At 52.4% G+C, this 16,723-nt stretch overlaps 6 protein-coding genes across 6 annotated transcripts; 4 read left to right on the forward strand and 2 right to left on the reverse strand.

Annotated features, from left to right (window-relative positions):
* Positions 1-238: 238 nt before the first annotated feature.
* On the forward strand, positions 239-752 carry BDP81DRAFT_168947 (uncharacterized protein). The gene has a single exon (XM_060582142.1). It carries the CDS (start codon positions 325-327, stop codon positions 607-609), a length of 285 nt encoding a protein of 94 aa, XP_060438043.1. The 5' UTR covers positions 239-324; the 3' UTR covers positions 610-752.
* Positions 753-1,024: 272 nt separating this feature from the next.
* BDP81DRAFT_335379 (pyridoxamine 5'-phosphate oxidase) lies at positions 1,025-1,712 on the forward strand (the record flags this gene model as incomplete). The annotated part of the gene is made up of 2 exons (XM_060585848.1): positions 1,025-1,222; positions 1,290-1,712. The coding sequence occupies 2 exons, from the start codon at positions 1,025-1,027 to the stop codon at positions 1,710-1,712; spliced, it is 621 nt and encodes a 206-aa protein (XP_060438044.1).
* A 122-nt stretch (positions 1,713-1,834) lies between these two features.
* BDP81DRAFT_455748 (diphthine synthase) lies at positions 1,835-2,777 on the reverse strand (the record flags this gene model as incomplete). The annotated part of the gene is made up of 2 exons (XM_060593092.1): positions 1,835-2,560; positions 2,643-2,777. The coding sequence occupies 2 exons, from the start codon at positions 2,775-2,777 to the stop codon at positions 1,835-1,837; spliced, it is 861 nt and encodes a 286-aa protein (XP_060438045.1).
* Positions 2,778-3,251: 474 nt separating this feature from the next.
* On the forward strand, positions 3,252-3,965 carry BDP81DRAFT_400689 (uncharacterized protein; the record flags this gene model as incomplete). Its single annotated transcript, XM_060588722.1, has 1 exon — positions 3,252-3,965. The coding sequence occupies one exon, from the start codon at positions 3,252-3,254 to the stop codon at positions 3,963-3,965; it is 714 nt and encodes a 237-aa protein (XP_060438046.1).
* A 702-nt stretch (positions 3,966-4,667) lies between these two features.
* Positions 4,668-5,332, forward strand: BDP81DRAFT_400690 (ubiquitin-conjugating enzyme; the record flags this gene model as incomplete). The annotated part of the gene is made up of 2 exons (XM_060588723.1): positions 4,668-4,833; positions 4,968-5,332. The coding sequence occupies 2 exons, from the start codon at positions 4,668-4,670 to the stop codon at positions 5,330-5,332; spliced, it is 531 nt and encodes a 176-aa protein (XP_060438047.1).
* Positions 5,333-9,810: 4,478 nt separating this feature from the next.
* On the reverse strand, positions 9,811-12,434 carry BDP81DRAFT_400691 (uncharacterized protein; the record flags this gene model as incomplete). Its single annotated transcript, XM_060588724.1, has 4 exons — positions 9,811-10,089; positions 10,151-10,717; positions 10,784-11,236; positions 12,402-12,434. The coding sequence occupies 4 exons, from the start codon at positions 12,432-12,434 to the stop codon at positions 9,811-9,813; spliced, it is 1,332 nt and encodes a 443-aa protein (XP_060438048.1).
* Positions 12,435-16,723: the final 4,289 nt, after the last annotated feature.

Consider the following 16,723-nt stretch of genomic DNA (forward strand, 5'->3'; position numbering starts at 1 on the left):
AATCACAAAACTCTTACCCCAGATATTCGGAGCAACCACTAATCATTTCTCCTCTGTCTTTCCGTGGCTGTCAATGCCTTCAGCCTTTTTGTCTGTGCATCTCCCAGCTGTATCGCGACTAGGACTGTGGAGTATAAAACGACACACAGACCCGCGACAGCTGACGCCGCTGGCACAAGTCGCAATCAAAAGTCTAAACCGAAGCTCGGATTGTCCTTCTTGTCTGGGCATTCCAGTCCTACAACCTCAATTGGGATAATACCTCCGTAAGTGAAGCTCTTTTCGTCGACCATGGAACTCACGTATTCAATAACCTGATGGTAAATGTTACTACACCCTACCTTATGCAACAGCCTCCGACAGAGCAAGCACCCCGCGCCCAATGTCGGTCGGCATCAACACAGCTCCGTCAACGCAAACAAGCCGATCAATGATGAATTTGTCCCCATAAAACGCGTCGTCCATCCAGACTCCCATGGAGCTACCTACCCAGCTACACCTCCCTCATGCTACCTCATGCTACCCCATCTTGCCCATATGCCCGTCGAGCCACTGCGGGCTGGCCCCTTCTACTGTAGGCAGGAACGCCATCTGTCCCTCCGCTCTTGACGTCATGATGTCTCGCCCATGTACGGCTCTGCAGCTCAAGCTCCCTCAGCTCCGCGCGACCGACACTGCGACCCGTGGTCACTCGGCCGTCGCTCGGTCACTAGTTAACCACCTCACCTTAGGTAATTGCCTTGAGACCTTTCCCAATGTGCTTTTTTCGATGATGAAATCGGTCGTGCCTGGCTGCACGTAGCTACAGTAATGAGGTCAGCTCGCCTGAGGGGCCGCCCTAGATAGGAGGGGGTTCAAATACTCCTTCTACAAGAACCTCCCCTCGTGCAATTCAATGTCTACTCCCGTACTCTTCTCACGATCCATCATTCGGACTTTTCAGCTCAATCGACGCGTTCAATCCTACTCACGACTAATAAATCTTCCCAAAACTACCAACACACTCCCAAGAACCCCATTCATCATGTCTTTCTCAAACACCTCCACTGGCAGCAAGCCTGCCGACCCCTACAAGGCGACCAACAAGGACAACGATGTCTCCGTCAAGGAAAAGGTCGAGGCATTCGTCAGCTTTGCCGACAAGACAAAGTTCGCCATGATGACCACCAGAGACGCAAAGTCTGGCGCCCTCGTCTCTCGCGCCATGGCCCTCGCCGCAACGGTTCGTTTTCTTCCCTAGCACCCCAATTCCCCCCTTGCAAGCTCTCCCTCCCTAACATTTCGTCCAGGAAAACGGTGGCATTGACCTGCTTTTCCACACGAACACCGAGTCCAACAAGACGGATGAGATTGACAGCGATCCTCACATCAACATCTCCTTCATCAACAGCTCAGGCGACTGGGCCTCCGTCTCTGGTGTCTCTAGCGTCATCACCGACCGCGCGCTGGTGAAGAAGCACTACAGCTCTACCCTCAAGGCGTGGCTCGGTGACCTCGGTGATGGCACCCACGACGGCTCTGAGAACGATCCCCGCATCGGCATCATCCGCGTCAAGACTGTCAGCATCACCTACGCCCTCAGCAACGCCACCTTCATCGGCAAGGTTGCTCAGCTGGCCGAGGGCGTCGTAACCGGCAGCCCCGCAAAGGTGAACAAGTTGAGAGAGGTCTCTTCCCAGGAGGTCGAGCAGTACCGCTCCGCTTCCTCTTGAGCTGAGAGGCGGGACAGAGAGAGTTGTAATGGCGGTTGCATGTAAGAATAGCACAAATTAGATGAAGGTTATTGGGGGAATATGCCACAAGACCCCGACCATTCACGGGATATGAATGACGATTATTGCTTCCCATAATCCGCAGCCCAGCTCTTGTCAAACGTTTCCTTGTTCACCGCGAATTCACGAATGTAGTCGCGTTCCAGTTCATGTGCTCTCCTTCCGAGGAGAACCATGCTGTGAAGCGGGCCACCCAAGATCTCATCCGTATCGCAGAGCTCCTTCAGCGTGCCGGCAACATACTTCTCAGTCTTGCCTCCCACACGCGCCGCCCCGATAGCCAAGCTATCAGCCGTATACACGCCCCCCTTCTTCTTCTCTTCAATCTCGAGCATCTGCGCAGCACACTGGCCAACAGTCATGTACCTCGGCGGCTGGTACACCCTCCTTCCCCTCGCCATATCCTCGAGACTCTGCTCCTTGACCTTGATATCGAGCAGCAAGAGCGTGTGCAGACCGATATCGCGGTTCTCTTTGATGCGGTCGTAGAACGAAGCCGGCTTCCAGGTGTCGGTGAAGAAGACCATGGAGACGGTTTGGCCAAAGTTGTAGAGCTGCAGCCCTGTGGCGCCGATGCCGGACATGATGGAGGCATTGGGGACGGTGGCGACGGGGATTTCGAGCTCGCGGGCGCGAAGGACGAGGTCGGTGTGTGTTGTCGCGCCAAAGGGGTCGCCGACGACGCAGAAGGCTACGTCTTGGGTTTGGGCGTCGCGGAGGATTTCGTCGCTGTTGGATTCGACCATTTCGCGGTCTGCTACTACGATTTCGCGGCCATAGTAGGCTTCCTAGTTGACGTGAGTATTAGAGAAGCTCGTGATAGCAGGAATAATCTGACAAGACGGAGGGTTCGGGAAGGGGGGCAGGTACCAAGACGGCCTTGTCGACTAGGAGGATGCTCGTGTAGGCTTCCAGGTAGACTCTAGCGGCCTTCTTTACGACTTCGAGGCCCTTGACTGTGATGTCGGTCTCGTCCGAGAGACCCAGCCCTACGAGGTACAGCATTTTGAAGGTGCGTTCTTCGTTTGTTATACAACGATGGTGGTGTCTTCTGGAGTATTGAGTCGGGGGAAGTCGGTCAATGACTATAAAAGTTCGTGGCGGTTAGGCGTAACTTTTTTCTTCCACACCTTGGAGGGGGAATTCGATGGAGGGGTAGGCATCTTTTTTTTCTTCTTCTTACCTAGCGCTACAACCCCACCATCGCACCCCCTGGACCCTGTCTCGCCTGGCCCCTCCCAATTCTGGTCACCAACCCCTGCAGCCTCATCCGACCCCAGCTCCGGCTCCCAGGCATTAAATTTCATCATCGAACGCGTCTGGCCGAGCTCCGTATCCATCCACCCATTGCCCGTCACATCTTCTGCGGAACACACGACACTCAACGCCAGTATCCTCGACATTACCCTCCTCTCTTCCCATCGCGAGAAGTTTCCGAGAAAGAATACCATCACAACACAAACCCCTCGAAACCCAACAATGGCCGACAAGAAAGCAAGCGCCTACGGCGCGCCCTCAGGCGACACCGACTTCCGCAAGACCTACGACCTAGACGAATACGCAGCCAAAGCCAAAGATCGCGAAGCCAAAGAGAAAGAAGAAGCCAAAGCCCGCTACGAAGCCAAGCTCGCGGGCAAGAAATACTACAAGCCCCTGACGGGCGACGAGACCCTCACGCAGGCGCGGCGCAACGTCCTAGACCTCAGCGCGCAGGTCGGCAAGACGCAGCTCGTCCCCGCGGGCGCGGGCGTGGGCAAGAGAGGGAGAGGTGCCGGGTTCTACTGCGAGCCGTGCGATCTCACGTTCAAGGATAACAAGCAGTTTGTGGAGCATTTGAATACGCCGCAGCACTTGGCCAACACTGGACAAAAGACCGAGGTCAAGAGGGCGACGGCTGAGGAGGTGAGGGATAGGATTGAGTGGCATTGGCAGAGGAAGCTGGATTTGGAAAAGGAGAAGGTGACGAGTCTGCAGGATAGGCTTGCGTTGCGGGAGGAGGAGAATGCGAAGGAGGCAGAGGAGAAGAGGAAGAAGAGGAAGGAGGCGGATGAGAGGAGGAGGGCTGGACGGGAGGCGGCGGAAAAGGTGAAGACGGAGTATGGGGGTGATGTGAGGATTGAGGGGGAGCATGATGAGGATGATATGATGGCTGCGATGGGGATTACGGGTTTTGGGGGGGCGAAGAAGAAGTAAGCTGTGCTGCGAGAGGCTGGCGATTCCGAGAGCTGTACGATGAGCAGGACGCGAGAAATGATACCCTTGTTTGGCAACACGATGAGGAGAAAGATCCCGATATTCGAGGAGTTTCAATGGGCGTGCGAAAACACGAATTGACTCGAGGCGGTACGTCGGTTCTACAGCAAGTCTCAGCTGTCCCCGACCATGGTATTGAGAATCGGCGGTCGCCATTCCTTCACCGAGGTCATTACGGTGTGTCTCGGTGAGTTGACCGAAGTTAGCCCCTCAGACAACGGCACCTCGAACCCCTGCACCTCGCGGGTAACCCCACCTTCGCATTGGCTCCGATTTCGAAGACCTCATCCCGCGGTCGGGTTTGTTTGCCGCCTTCAGCAACCTCTCTACGCTGGACAATACCAGTCCTTTCTTCTTGCTCAACAACGAACTCGAGCCAACAAAGCCGGCGCTCGAACAGCTGCGTTGGTTCCTTCTCAAGACACCTCAGTTAAAGCTGCATTGACATTACTTAACGAACGTTACTTCTCGAACACCATTCCTCAGCTTTCCCTCAATCATTCGTTCCTGCCATCTCAAAGCGCAAAGGACTTGAGACTCAATTTCGGTGTTACCGTCGATCCACCCTTACCACCCGAAACATACACACATACATACACACGCACAGCTACTAGGATACACAGATCAGAGCTTTGCGGCACCATGGCATCGTCTTCTGCAGCGGCGGCGTCGCTGCTGGGTCGGCAGCTCAAGGAGATGCAAACGGGAAAGGACATTCCCGGCATCTCATGCGGTCTGGTCAATGACAACAGCATCTTCGAGTGGGAGGTGATGCTCATGATCAGCGACGACTGCAAGTACTACGGAGGTATGTTCCCTTCCTTCAATTCCTGCTTATGGCAGGATCAGCCCAGTTGAAGCTTACCCTCCCCTGCTCTCTCCACCTCTAAACCCGCAAGTCCTTCCTGCGCGCAATAGCTAACATACTTCTCTCCAATATAGGAGGCAACTTCCGCGCCAGGCTCACCTTCCCGGCAAACTACCCCCTCATGCCACCCTCTCTAACCTTCCAGACGCCCATCCCCTTCCACCCAAACATCTACCCGGACGGCCGGCTCTGCATCTCGATCCTGCACCCGCCCGAGGAGGACCAGTACGGCTACGAGGCGGCCTCGGAGCGATGGAGTCCCGTCCAGAGCCCCGAGACGATCCTGCTCAGCACCATCAGCCTCTTCCACGGGCCCAACGACGAGTCGCCCGCCAACGTCGAGGCTGCGCGCATGTTTCGCGAGGAGCGGGAGGGCAAGAATAAGGATTTTCGGAGACGGTGTCGGGCTTGTGTTAGGGAGAGCTTAGGGGAGGATTGAGGGGAGGACTTGGGGAGACTGTTCTTCTGCCGTTGAGCCCTGGGCTTGACGGGAGCCATGGGGATGGCCAGGATTGGAGAGTGGATTTGGTCCGTCTTGCAAAGGTGGAGAGGGTGATTTTGACGAGACATGGTCGCATCAAGGGCGGAATTGGACGAGGGACCTGCATCATGGCGTTTGGAGATATCTACAGCATTGAAGCAGGCTGGGCTGGCATTCAAATTGACGCCTTTTTAGTTCTGAATGATGTTTGCAGGCGCAGCTGTGGCTAGTGGCACAAACAAATCTTCTTCCAAGTCGGTTGTGAACCACAACTCCCAGTTGGTGAACGGAAAGGTCAAGTGCTTTGTATGGATGGGTTTGTGTTCTATGATCATTGCCATCCCCTTCGGCTTCGAGCAACACTTTCTTGTTGCCCTTTTGCTGTCACATTTCTCTTCATGATGAAGTCAATGGCTCTCCCCTTGGACCAGTGTTTCTTCTCCCATCCCTCCAGTATTGACTTGACTGCCTCAGCATCTTCTTTACAGACCTCCACAACACATCGTCTTCATCGTCCTTCTCAACCCCACCTCACCCCATTCTCAAACACCCCCTCCGACTCAACATCTTCGACGATGTACACATGTCTCCGAGCAAGCACGTCGACATTGCACCGGGGCAAGCCATAGGTGTACCCCTCCTGCCGCAGTCACCCATAGCACTCGCGCTACGGGCAACGTTCGAGTTCTTGATGCCTTCAAGGGGGTGCAGGGGTTTTTGGCTTAGGAGGGGGAGGGTGTGGCTTTCGTGAAGAACAGACAGACCGACTGGTAATTATCATGGCAATCAAGGAGTACGGCCATCTCCGGTGATTCAGCCGTGTCAACATGCCAAGGACACAGCCCAAGGAAACAAGCCCACGGCTGAACATACATGTCTCGGTCCCGAGATTCTTTCTCAAATCCAGGAGAGGAGAGAAAACAGCCCTGTTCAGGAGAATTTTGCTTGCTAGCGTCCGTTTCCTGCTCTGCATCTCAACCTACCACTAGCCACCAGATCATCGCGGTAATCAGGTGATGACTCGGAAAGGCTAATTCTGCTTCACCATCAACCCCTGTGACGACGTGTCCGCCATCTAAGAGTCAGCTCAACGTTTTTGGTCATTCGTGGTCAATGCCCATAGGTATGGCTCAAAAATTTGATCGTCGATCTGTTTGAACTTCCGGAGCTAGAATTCCTCACGCGGTTGCAGCATGAAAGAAAAGAAGATGAAGTCAAGCCACGCCAATGGGTGCTGAAGCGCCAAAAACGATCACGATATCGGTTGCCTACCGCATTCACACCGAAACAAACATGGTGTGTCGGTTTGAAAGACGTTGGAGGATCTTGCTATCAGGCGACGACGTCCAAAAGAGTAAGGTGTTGTTCGGGAGACAGAGCTCCAAGCTTTGGCTGTGTCAATACCGGAAGCGTCATCGTTAGCAATGCCAAAAGTGGATCTCATGAGACATCGCATGCCGGGTGCGGACTACCAATCTTCGTTTCGAAATGGCTTTCTTTGTTGTTAAATGTGTGAGGTTTCTGATCAGGTTAGAAGTTGATTCAACGCCTACTTTCTGGGCCAATCTTTAGCTCTCGGAGTGTCAGCCCGCTGTCCGCGATTGCGTGTCCAACGTGGTTCAGCCTCAAGGGCACCGCCCCGGTGAATCCCGGTGAGCCAACTGTTCTGATGCTACCGGCTTTTCTGGGCCCTTCCTTGCTAGCGCCCCTCAGCCCTGCTCTACTAGTTGTCACATCCAGGAGGGCCTGGAGGGGCGTTGTTGGAGAATGGGGTGTGCAAAAATTTGAAGTGTGTTTTCGTCGGCAATCCCTTTCATCTCACGCTATATATGCAGATGTGGGCATATGCTCGTCTTCTGATAGAAGCTAGCTAAATTTTCATGACAAGAACGTCTCTGGTTCAAACGGAGTATTCCTGTGAGCTGGACGACTGGCTTGGCGAGGCGTGTGACGAAGAGCTGAGAATATGGGGATGTGTTAATGGAAGGGCTTGGAACTCGAACAGAAAGGGCAGCAGCGTCTTAGAGCTATTCTATTTACACCCTCGAAGCTTCTCATTTCTTTGTTGAGTACAGACTGTATCTGTCTCAAGTGGTCACTGGAATATTGGAATGCATCATGCTTCTGGACTATCTCCTATTTAGGCTCGAGTGCCACAACATTTCATGGCAATCCACCACCTAGATCAGGGCAGCGCTTGCCTCGTATGAGCCCTGCCTTCGCACATCCCGGAAGCCTTAAGTCGTGTACCGCTAAATCGGGGAAAGTTCGACAGCATGTTCCTAGATCAGTTCTGTATTGGGCTTGTGAACAGGACTATCTTATTTGGCCGTTAGGGCTGTGGACTTGCCGAGATATCTCTTCAGCCTGTACGACACAACGGTAACCGAGAGTCGCCTAGGTAGTGAGAACCGCTCAGGTCCGCCTACCTACTCTACGCATTGCCACCACCACCGCAGCCAACGGTGCTAGCTGAATCGCTACTACGACTGAAAGATCTAATTGAATCCAACGGAGATGGGGCTTGTTGCTCAACGCTTCAAGGCTTCGATCCACTCAAACTGTTAACTCTCAAGCCTTTCACACGCTCTAAGCAGACGGGATATCACCGGCGGTTGGAGTCAGTGGCTATGGCAGAGTGAAACCCTTTGTGCCATTGGCAGTTGAAACCAATCGAGGTGATGTCTAAGTACATGTATCGTGATTACGTTGCCAAGCAACACACGCCCCAGACTCCCAAGATACATATAGCTGCTTGCTGATACCCATAGAGCTTGCAGGTACCTATCCACCACACCTCTAGCATCGCAATATCTGCTTCCTTTACTTTCCCCGACAATGCCATCTACGCTATTCTCACATTCATAAAACCAGACCTTCCCTCCCCCGTGATCTTTCCTCACTTCTCTCACATCATTCTTTCTCCATACTTCTTACAACTCCCCACTGAATTAGTCCCGACTACCCTAAGACCCGGCCACCCTCCAACTCCTACGACGACAGCAGGACAGAGACAATATTGCCGACTGCGGTGAACACTGAAAACCTTCGACGGTTGAAGCTTCTTCCTCTTTTATCCAGCTCTACCTACCGATCTCACCCCCGCAACCATGCTTGATCCTGCCTCGTTGGCGGTCATTACCGTGGCAGCTCCGATCATTGCCACCTTGGGGGTAGGCGTTCTTGCGGCTACAGTTACTGTAGCCGTACCCGTTCTCAAGCATAACATGGAAGGGCTCAGGACTGAACGACGTTTCTGCAAGCTCAATGAGGCCGTGCTTCATAGTAAGACCCGTTCTATTCAAAAGACCCTGTCTGACTTATGTTCGCAAGAGAACAAATGAACATACTGACATCGCCCTCTAGGAAACTACAGGGAGATTGTTCGCCTTGTTTCAAAGATCAAGAATCTACAGAGACGAAGACGCACTCTGAACGATTTTCAACTGGCGGAATTGGCCCATGCTGAGGAAGTTCTGTCTACTCTGTGAGACGATCTTTACGGACTCTGTTCTATGAGCCGATGTCAACAACGATTGGCGAGACTGGCAAAGGTCGTCCCAAAAACTCTTGTCCTTGGCTACTTCGATTTCGGAACCTATCATTTTGTCTTTGGTTTCGACGAGATCTGCTTTTTCTCTGTCTGCTCTTCATTTTGTATTGCTTCTTTCTTTGATTTGACAAGACCATGGAAGTAGGACACAACTATAAACGTTTGCTTGTTTAGTTAAGGATAGGGTTTGATTGTGGCCCTGTTATCTTTTCTCGTGTCCTTATGTTGGCTTCAAGCAAACTGGAATATCAATATAGACGTTGTAAAATTGAGTGACTCTTCTCACGCGAATGCTTCACCTCATTAAGAGCGCCACCATGACCCCAGTCATATTAGGCCTGCGTTGCTTTCGCCTGCACTGTGTGTCTTAAATGCAGTGGAAAACTGGACGGAGCAGTGCAGAGTCCACTACCTGATATTGACAATTAAATAGTCTGTTGTTCTCATGAAACGCATTTTCATCCCCCTTTGCCTGTGGTCTTAAACACTTAAAGCGAGGAAAGGGGAGACACTAAGTCTTACCGACTTGTAATACGAAAAGCGCCAGGGTACTAGTGACGCCACATGTAGAGACGGGATGCTTGTATATATCGGAAATTTCTCGAGAGACCGAAACACTAACGAAGCACATTATCAGTGTATCACCAGTCTGGTTCTCAAAGATTGTGGCAAGGATTGCATATTTTTAAGCACATGGTCTTCTCTATGGTGCTTCTATGGAAGCAACATCGTATTCTCGTCTCCAATGAGTCATAAGTTTGGGGGGTATGATGCTCTCAGCGCGCGATACACAAGCAACAAGCAGAAGACGGAAACTAAAGAGTACAAATGCCGCCTGCTCAAGATCGGGAGAAAAAAGAAAAGGAGTATCTGGGTATCAGAATCAGAGTTTCTTGACAACGAGAGCACGCTTTCCAATGATGCCGTCTGCCTCGTCAACCTGCAGCTGCAGGGCGAGGGAGTCTGCGCCTTCGTACTTGCCCTTCTGCTTCCAGAAAAAGTCCTTGCCCGACTTGGTCTTTGCGCGGAAGGTGGCTTCGGCCTCGACATTCATCTTGAAGATCGTGAAGAAGGACGAGCCGACGCAGTACTTCTTAGGCGGGTACTTGAGGTTGATGGTGGCGGACTTGGTCAAGGTCTCTCCCTCGGTGTCTTCTTCGGTCTAGAATGAATTCATTAGTACACGAGTTCGAAATATGCCATCTTGGGGGACAATGACTTACGGTGGTTTTTTGCACCTGCCAGGAGAACTCCGTAGTCACCTTGGACTTTCCAACGAAAGGAATGCCAGCCTCAGCCTCGACGGCAACACGACCTCCGACATTCCACTGATTTGCAACGCTCAGAGTGTGCGACTTGGTAACGGCATCCATCGTCATGATCGTGATGATTTGCTCGGCGGTGGAGTTACGGTTGTCGACGATCTGAGAACCGACAGTCATGGTCTGTCCGGGGCCGGAGGGCATGATGTTGTCTGTGAAGCCAGAGTACGCAATGTTGCTGACGGAGACAGACTGGAGCTCGTCGAGGAAGTCGAAGCCGACGTGACCGATCAGACCAATGTTGCAGTACTGCACGCGCATACGGCCCAGGATGCCGGATCCCACGGGGACTTTTTGCATCGGGGGAGGGCTGCGGAGGACCTGACCCATGGCAGAGTATGTCTTTCCGCTAGTGGTCGTGAAGTTGAAGCCGTGGAAAGAGCCACGGTTCTCGAGAACCCAGAACTCTGCAATGTGGTCGCCGTTTTCGAATTTGAAAACACCGGCATCAGCCCAACCTTCGAGTTTCTAAGAAAGGCCTTGTCAGACTTTTGATTTCCTCAAACATTCGCAGAATGGTAAAGTGGTACTTACGCTGGTGATTGAGCTTGTGTTTCCACTGCTGCTAGTAGCATTGATAGCGCGCATGTTGGTAGACCCAGTGAAGAACTGAATAGAATCGAACGGCCTGTTGAGCTCCTCAGAGTGACAATTGGCAGCATTGCTGTCAATGAGATTGATGTCGCCTACATCGACCGAAACGAAGGCATCGCTGGTGGCAACTGTCAAAGAGTTGGGAACGGTGCCCGATGCGGCGTCCTGGCGCTTGACTCTGTTCGGTTCCGAGGTCTGGGTCGGACGAATAGACTTTGTGAGCGAGTCCTTGAGACGCTCAATGCCCTCAAGGTCGAGAGGACCGTGGTCGATGATGGTGGGCGTGACCTTTTCCAAGGGCGCCGAGATGACCTTGACGCCTCGCGCGTCGACGCTGCCGACGGGAGAGGACAAGCCGAGGCCCGGGAGGAGGGCGACACCTACCAAGAGGTGCTTGAAAAAGAGTGTATTGAAGGACACGTTTTCACACAAGAAAAGAAGGACTGTTTGAAAAAAAAAAGACTGGCAAGTTCAGAAGAGAACGACTGTGGTGTTGTAAGCGAAGGAAGTTGATGAGAGACAAGCTGCTGAGGGAATGTTTGTTGATGTTCTCAACCTCCCATCTTTATACAGCTCGACTCGGCTCCATCCCCCACGATATCTTTCTATCTACTATACCTAGACAAGCGCACAATATAGACGCCAATAAACCAAACGTCCACACTGACCCGTCTCGAATAGAACCAGACTTCCGGAATAGTGACCAAGTGGGGCGCGTCTAGTCGTGCAATGCCAGTCAGGGGAAGGGATAGCAGCCCTTCTGGGCTCTCGGCAAAATGGAGACCAGATGAACGTCTTCTTGGTATCGACTAGGATCATGTTATTTATGATATGATGAACTGCTTGGAGTCTCGCATGTTGTGCAGGCTTTCACTGTCTTCTAGAACTCAATTTTGAGGAATGTCACATTAAGATGGGGGTTTCAGCGTCACATGGGGGTAGATCTTCTAATGCTGAAGCAAGAAGCCTGGTTACCTTCAAACCCACCACCAACAGGGTCCCAGATACGTCTCAGCTGAAAGCCCCAAGAATTTTCTAATGTGCCATGGAGACGTGATCTGTTCACCTCAGTTCTCTTGCAGATAAAAACGGTCGCGGTGGGCCTACCGGGGCAGTTTTCACGAAAACGAGGTATTCGGAGGGCAGGCCTGGTAAGGCTGATGAGAAGCAGCTGAAAGGCATGGGTTCCCAAGGTGATGCCAGGGGCCTCGCATCTCGTCCCCGCATATCCGCGCACCGCGCGCGTGCGACGGTAGACATCCAAGGAGGGTTCCCTGGTAGATGGAAATAGAAACGAGGGGCAGAAAACCAATCATCTGATGACCCATTGAGCAGCAATCTTCTCATCATCGTGATTAATCAAGGCGTTTCCTAAAAGCTGGTTTTTGGGCAGTCCGATCCCCAATTTTGTTTCTGCTTGAATGTTGATTGATGAAGCTCTCCATCCGATAGCTGCCGCATTCACCAGGGACATATTTACCTCTGTGCGTCCCATATGATAATTCCCCTAGACTATCGTCCCTTCGTTGTGGCGAAGTGAAAGCTACGTCTCGCTGACCTGCTCGTATCGTCTGATGATTTTCGGCTTCATCGCAACTCGAACCTTGGCGCTGAAACGCTACTTCGCCTGCCAAATTGCATAACCTACTCTTTATCCTTGGCACGATAATCAACACAACTGGGCCCCTTGTCACAGGGTGGTGTACTTGCGAAGTTGCGATGAGTCGTTGATAGCGAAGTTCTGCCCTGGTTTAAGGTCAAACGACTTGCTTTCACCCTTTCACCCCTGGTCTTGGCTGCCACGCAGCGGACGGGAGCACGGCACGAAGCATGAGCCTGGCAGTGTGGCTTGGGCCATGTTGCACTTCAATTGGCGTTCAACGTCCCCTCCCCCATGTGCTTAGTTCGTGACATTCCCAGTCTACCTCTCCAACTTGCAAGGGGAAATGTGCTCTAGACTAGCTCAAGCCACGGCCACTCCGTGATAACGCCGAAACGTGGGGAGAATGGGGCATCTTTGCTGCCAACTCAAACTCGTGTATACTTTCCTGGGGCTCCGAAAGCGGAAGGTCGCTTGCTACCGAACCTCTGGGTCGGACAAGATCTACCTCTAGCCTCTAGGTAGACTCTCACTCGTACGAGGTCGCTCATAATCTAGCAACCGCCGAGTCGCTAAACTCAACGGATATTTTCAGAAGGTGAAATTAGTACGCCGAGACCGCAATCTTGCCCTACGTCTGCGCGTTCGACGATAAGGTCTTGTGAGATGTTGTCATGATAGTAGTTGTATAGAGTGACGGGCAGAGAAAGCATAACTAAGCACTTGTCACGCCTTTCTTGGCATTCCTCCAAATCGCAGTGGCAAGGAGATTCGGAGACCTCTCCTATCCGCTTGAATTGGCTTCGGGTACTTTGCTTTTGTGGACATAGTCCTTAACCGCCGAAACGGAATGCGGATTCCGCAAAGTGTCCGTTGATCACTGACGGCAATGTTTGCAATGTCGATGTGTTCTATGGGTAACTAACAGATGGCAGTGAAATGTCAAGTAAAGCAAGTCTAAAAGAACCCGGAAATAGTTGCCTTCGATATAGAATATGAAGGGTACTCGCCTATCGTGACGCAAAGAAGTTGTGGAGATGTTAGGACTTCACGATCCAGAGCCAAGCTTAAATATTAGCAGCGGTGTGCTATCGCTCAATCTGAGACGCGCTACTGGGGGTGTCCATGATTCAGTTGATCAGATACAGGTTGATCAGATACAGGTTGCGCTGACTCGCTTGTGGACAGCGCATGCTGAGTAAACAGCTTCGCGCGTTTACGCGTTGGCACCGGCTTCTTCTCCATTCCGGAGGATTGACTCAAAACCACGTTTTCTGTCCTTTGAATTGTTGCGCATTGTGGACAATGCTGTGGAAACCTCCTATTCTCCGAAGTCTGGACAGTTGGAGTCCTCTCGCTTGAACAGAGCGCACTGCTACACACATCAGGATCAATTCAACTCTTTGGTCTATCGGCCGAGAAATGAGCAACATTAGCTGTTAGAAATTAGCCGGTGGGATAAGTCCTGCCGAGCGCAGCTTCTGGTCCATACTGTATCATACTCTAACAAACGCCATGCCTAAGCTCATGTGACCTGACGGCAATCGAGTCGGCGATCCAAGATCCCTTGACTAGTCTCACAACACGCTGGAACACATACCTCGAAAGGTACCCACTGTTAGTAATTGTTAAGGTTATAGAGGGCTACGGCCCACTGCACTATCATCTCTCAACATCAGCCCATACGAGCTGAATTCCACGACCATGGCGGTCTCCCTAGATGTAGGGCCATCGATCACGGTTCACGGGGACGCCGGTATATCTCGGCGGTCGGGACGAGTCCGGAAGCCGACTGCAAAGGTCAGAGTGGTTGAGCAGGTTAACCACCAGGACAACTCTGAGCTTAAAGACGAGATCAACAAGCTTTCGAATCTTGTCCAGGACCTCCTACGTCGGGACGCCGAGAGGGAATAGTTTTTGAAAGACTGTTTGACGAAGATCGAATCCTTGGAGAGAGAACTTCAGGAGGAGAAATAGCGTTCAAACCGGTATCAACGTGGTCTAGCAAGGTCTATGTACGCTATTGGCACAGGGCCTAGCGAGACTGACCTGAGTTCCCAGGGGCATCCCTCGCACATAACCCAGAACCAGCCGCCCCTAGTCCGTTCATACGCGGCGGCGGCGAGCCAGCTACTGTCCAGAAGACAGGATGAACCAACGCTAGCCAAACAAGCCGTAAAACAAGCTACAAACCGGGCGGCCTTAAAGGATCTACGCGTCTTCGCGCGTCTATCGCCTGAAAGCCCGCTTCGGAACGAGAAAGCCTACGATATATACATCTTCGTTCGGGAAAAGCTAAGTCCCCAAGCCCGAGAAGCCCTTAAGGGGATCGACTATGTTAAGATAGGATTAGTACTCCTACCTTCGTTAATGGATGGTGTAAAAGTCCTGCTAGAGAATAGAGAACAGATCGCTGCCCTTCTCTAAGCGTAAGCGATCGAGCAACGCGATACCTGGATCCGAGCCTATATCGCAAACGTCCCTTACACCAGGCATTGTCTGGTAACCAACACTGAGCTGGAAATCACGACCGAGGAGCTCCTTGAAGAGATCCAGGTCTCGACGAAACTCAAGCCTGAAAAAGCACACTTCTTTAGGAAGGACGAAGTCGAAAGGCTAGGCACGGTGACAGCCTGGTTCAAGGCGGAAGCCGTAAGGCAACTACCAAGACGCCTCCGTTTGATGGGGGCCAGCGTTTTTGTAAACCTGCAGTTCCCGAAGGAGAAGAGGTCTCCTCAATGTCTCCGCTGCGGCGGTTTTCACAACGAACGAACGTGCACCAGAAGGAAGAGATGCCTCAAGTGCAGCTCTCCTTCCCACACAACTGATCAACACCGGGCACCCTGCGGCGGCACTGAGGGTCACGATGGCTGCGACTGCCCCTTTAAATGCCCGTCGTGTAACGGGCCTCACGCCGCCTTCGATGCGACTTGCCCTATCCAACCCAAAGTGGTGAAGGGGGTAGTCCAGAGGAGGGATAAGGCTCAGCTACGGGCCATCCGAGCTGAGGGAGAAAGATTATGGAGAAATGCGACCCAGCAGTCGCATCGACATTCCCGTAAAGAAGAACAAGCGATGGACTGTACCCCGGCGAATGAGACACAAAAGAAGAATACAGCCCTCTAAAACCCTGCAAATCATGCAAGCGAATGTAGGCAGGCGGGCATCCGCCCACGAAACAGCACTGAACCTGGCTTACGCAGCCCAGATCGATATTCTCCTAATACAAGAGCCGTCTATCCGTTCGGAAGAGAGGAGGCTCACAAGACACCACCCAGGTTTTGAGACTTTCACCCTAGTAGATAACTGGACCGAAGACCGTCCCAGGGTACTTACCTACCTCCGTAGAGGAACTGGGGTACGAGGCGTACAAATACGGCCTCTACCCGATCCATCCACAGACCTGCTCTTCTTACGACTCCTCTCAGGAACGAAGGAGGTCCTCACAGTCATCAACGTATACAACGCCCCTCGTGGCTCTCTGCGATCTGGCCAGGCTCTCAGGAACATCCTAGGGGCCTGGCAACCCAAACCTGAGGATCGAGTACTGATTGCGGGGGATTTTAACTTACACCATTGGACGTGGCAGCCCGAGGCCACGAGTTCCCCGGACGCTGAAAACCTAGTAGAATGGGCAGAAGCCGCTAGCCTTGTCCTAATGTCACCTATAGGTGAACCCACGCACAAAGGCGGCAACACCCTAGATTTATGCTGGGCGTCCAGCAACCTCCATGGGGCTTCCACCAGCATAGAAACGTCACTACACACGACATCAGACCACGAATCTCTGCTTACCCGGGTCCCCTTGGCCCTGATCGATTCACCCAGCCAGACCCCGGGAAGGTTTCGGCTCGACACGATGGACGAGGAGCTTTTCCTCGGCATCATTAAACGCAACTTACAACCCATGCGCCGCACTGCAAGCAACATCCAAGACCCACAGTCTTTAGATCTCCTAGCACAACAGCTTACGGACTGTCTTATTAAAGCACTCACGGCTTCCACAAAGCGCACGCTCGGGAAAGGTACAGGGAGACCATACTGGAGCGAGAGCTGCACACGTAAACACCGAGCCTATGCGAGTAAGCGAGCGATGTTAGCAAGACTCCGCGCAGCCGGAGTGAACTGCCAATGGGAAGAAGAGGAGGTCGAAGCTCTAAAACAGGACTTCCTCTACGAGTTTAAACGCTCCAAGGATGCCTTTTGGAAAGATAAGATCTCCTCAGCCTCCTCAAGCAAAGACATATTTGAAATGGTCGGTTAGCACAAAGCCACAAATC

Source organism: Colletotrichum phormii, assembly GCF_030913505.1.
Source record: "Colletotrichum phormii strain CBS 102054 chromosome Unknown BDP81scaffold_40, whole genome shotgun sequence".
NCBI lineage: Eukaryota > Fungi > Ascomycota > Sordariomycetes > Glomerellales > Glomerellaceae > Colletotrichum > Colletotrichum phormii.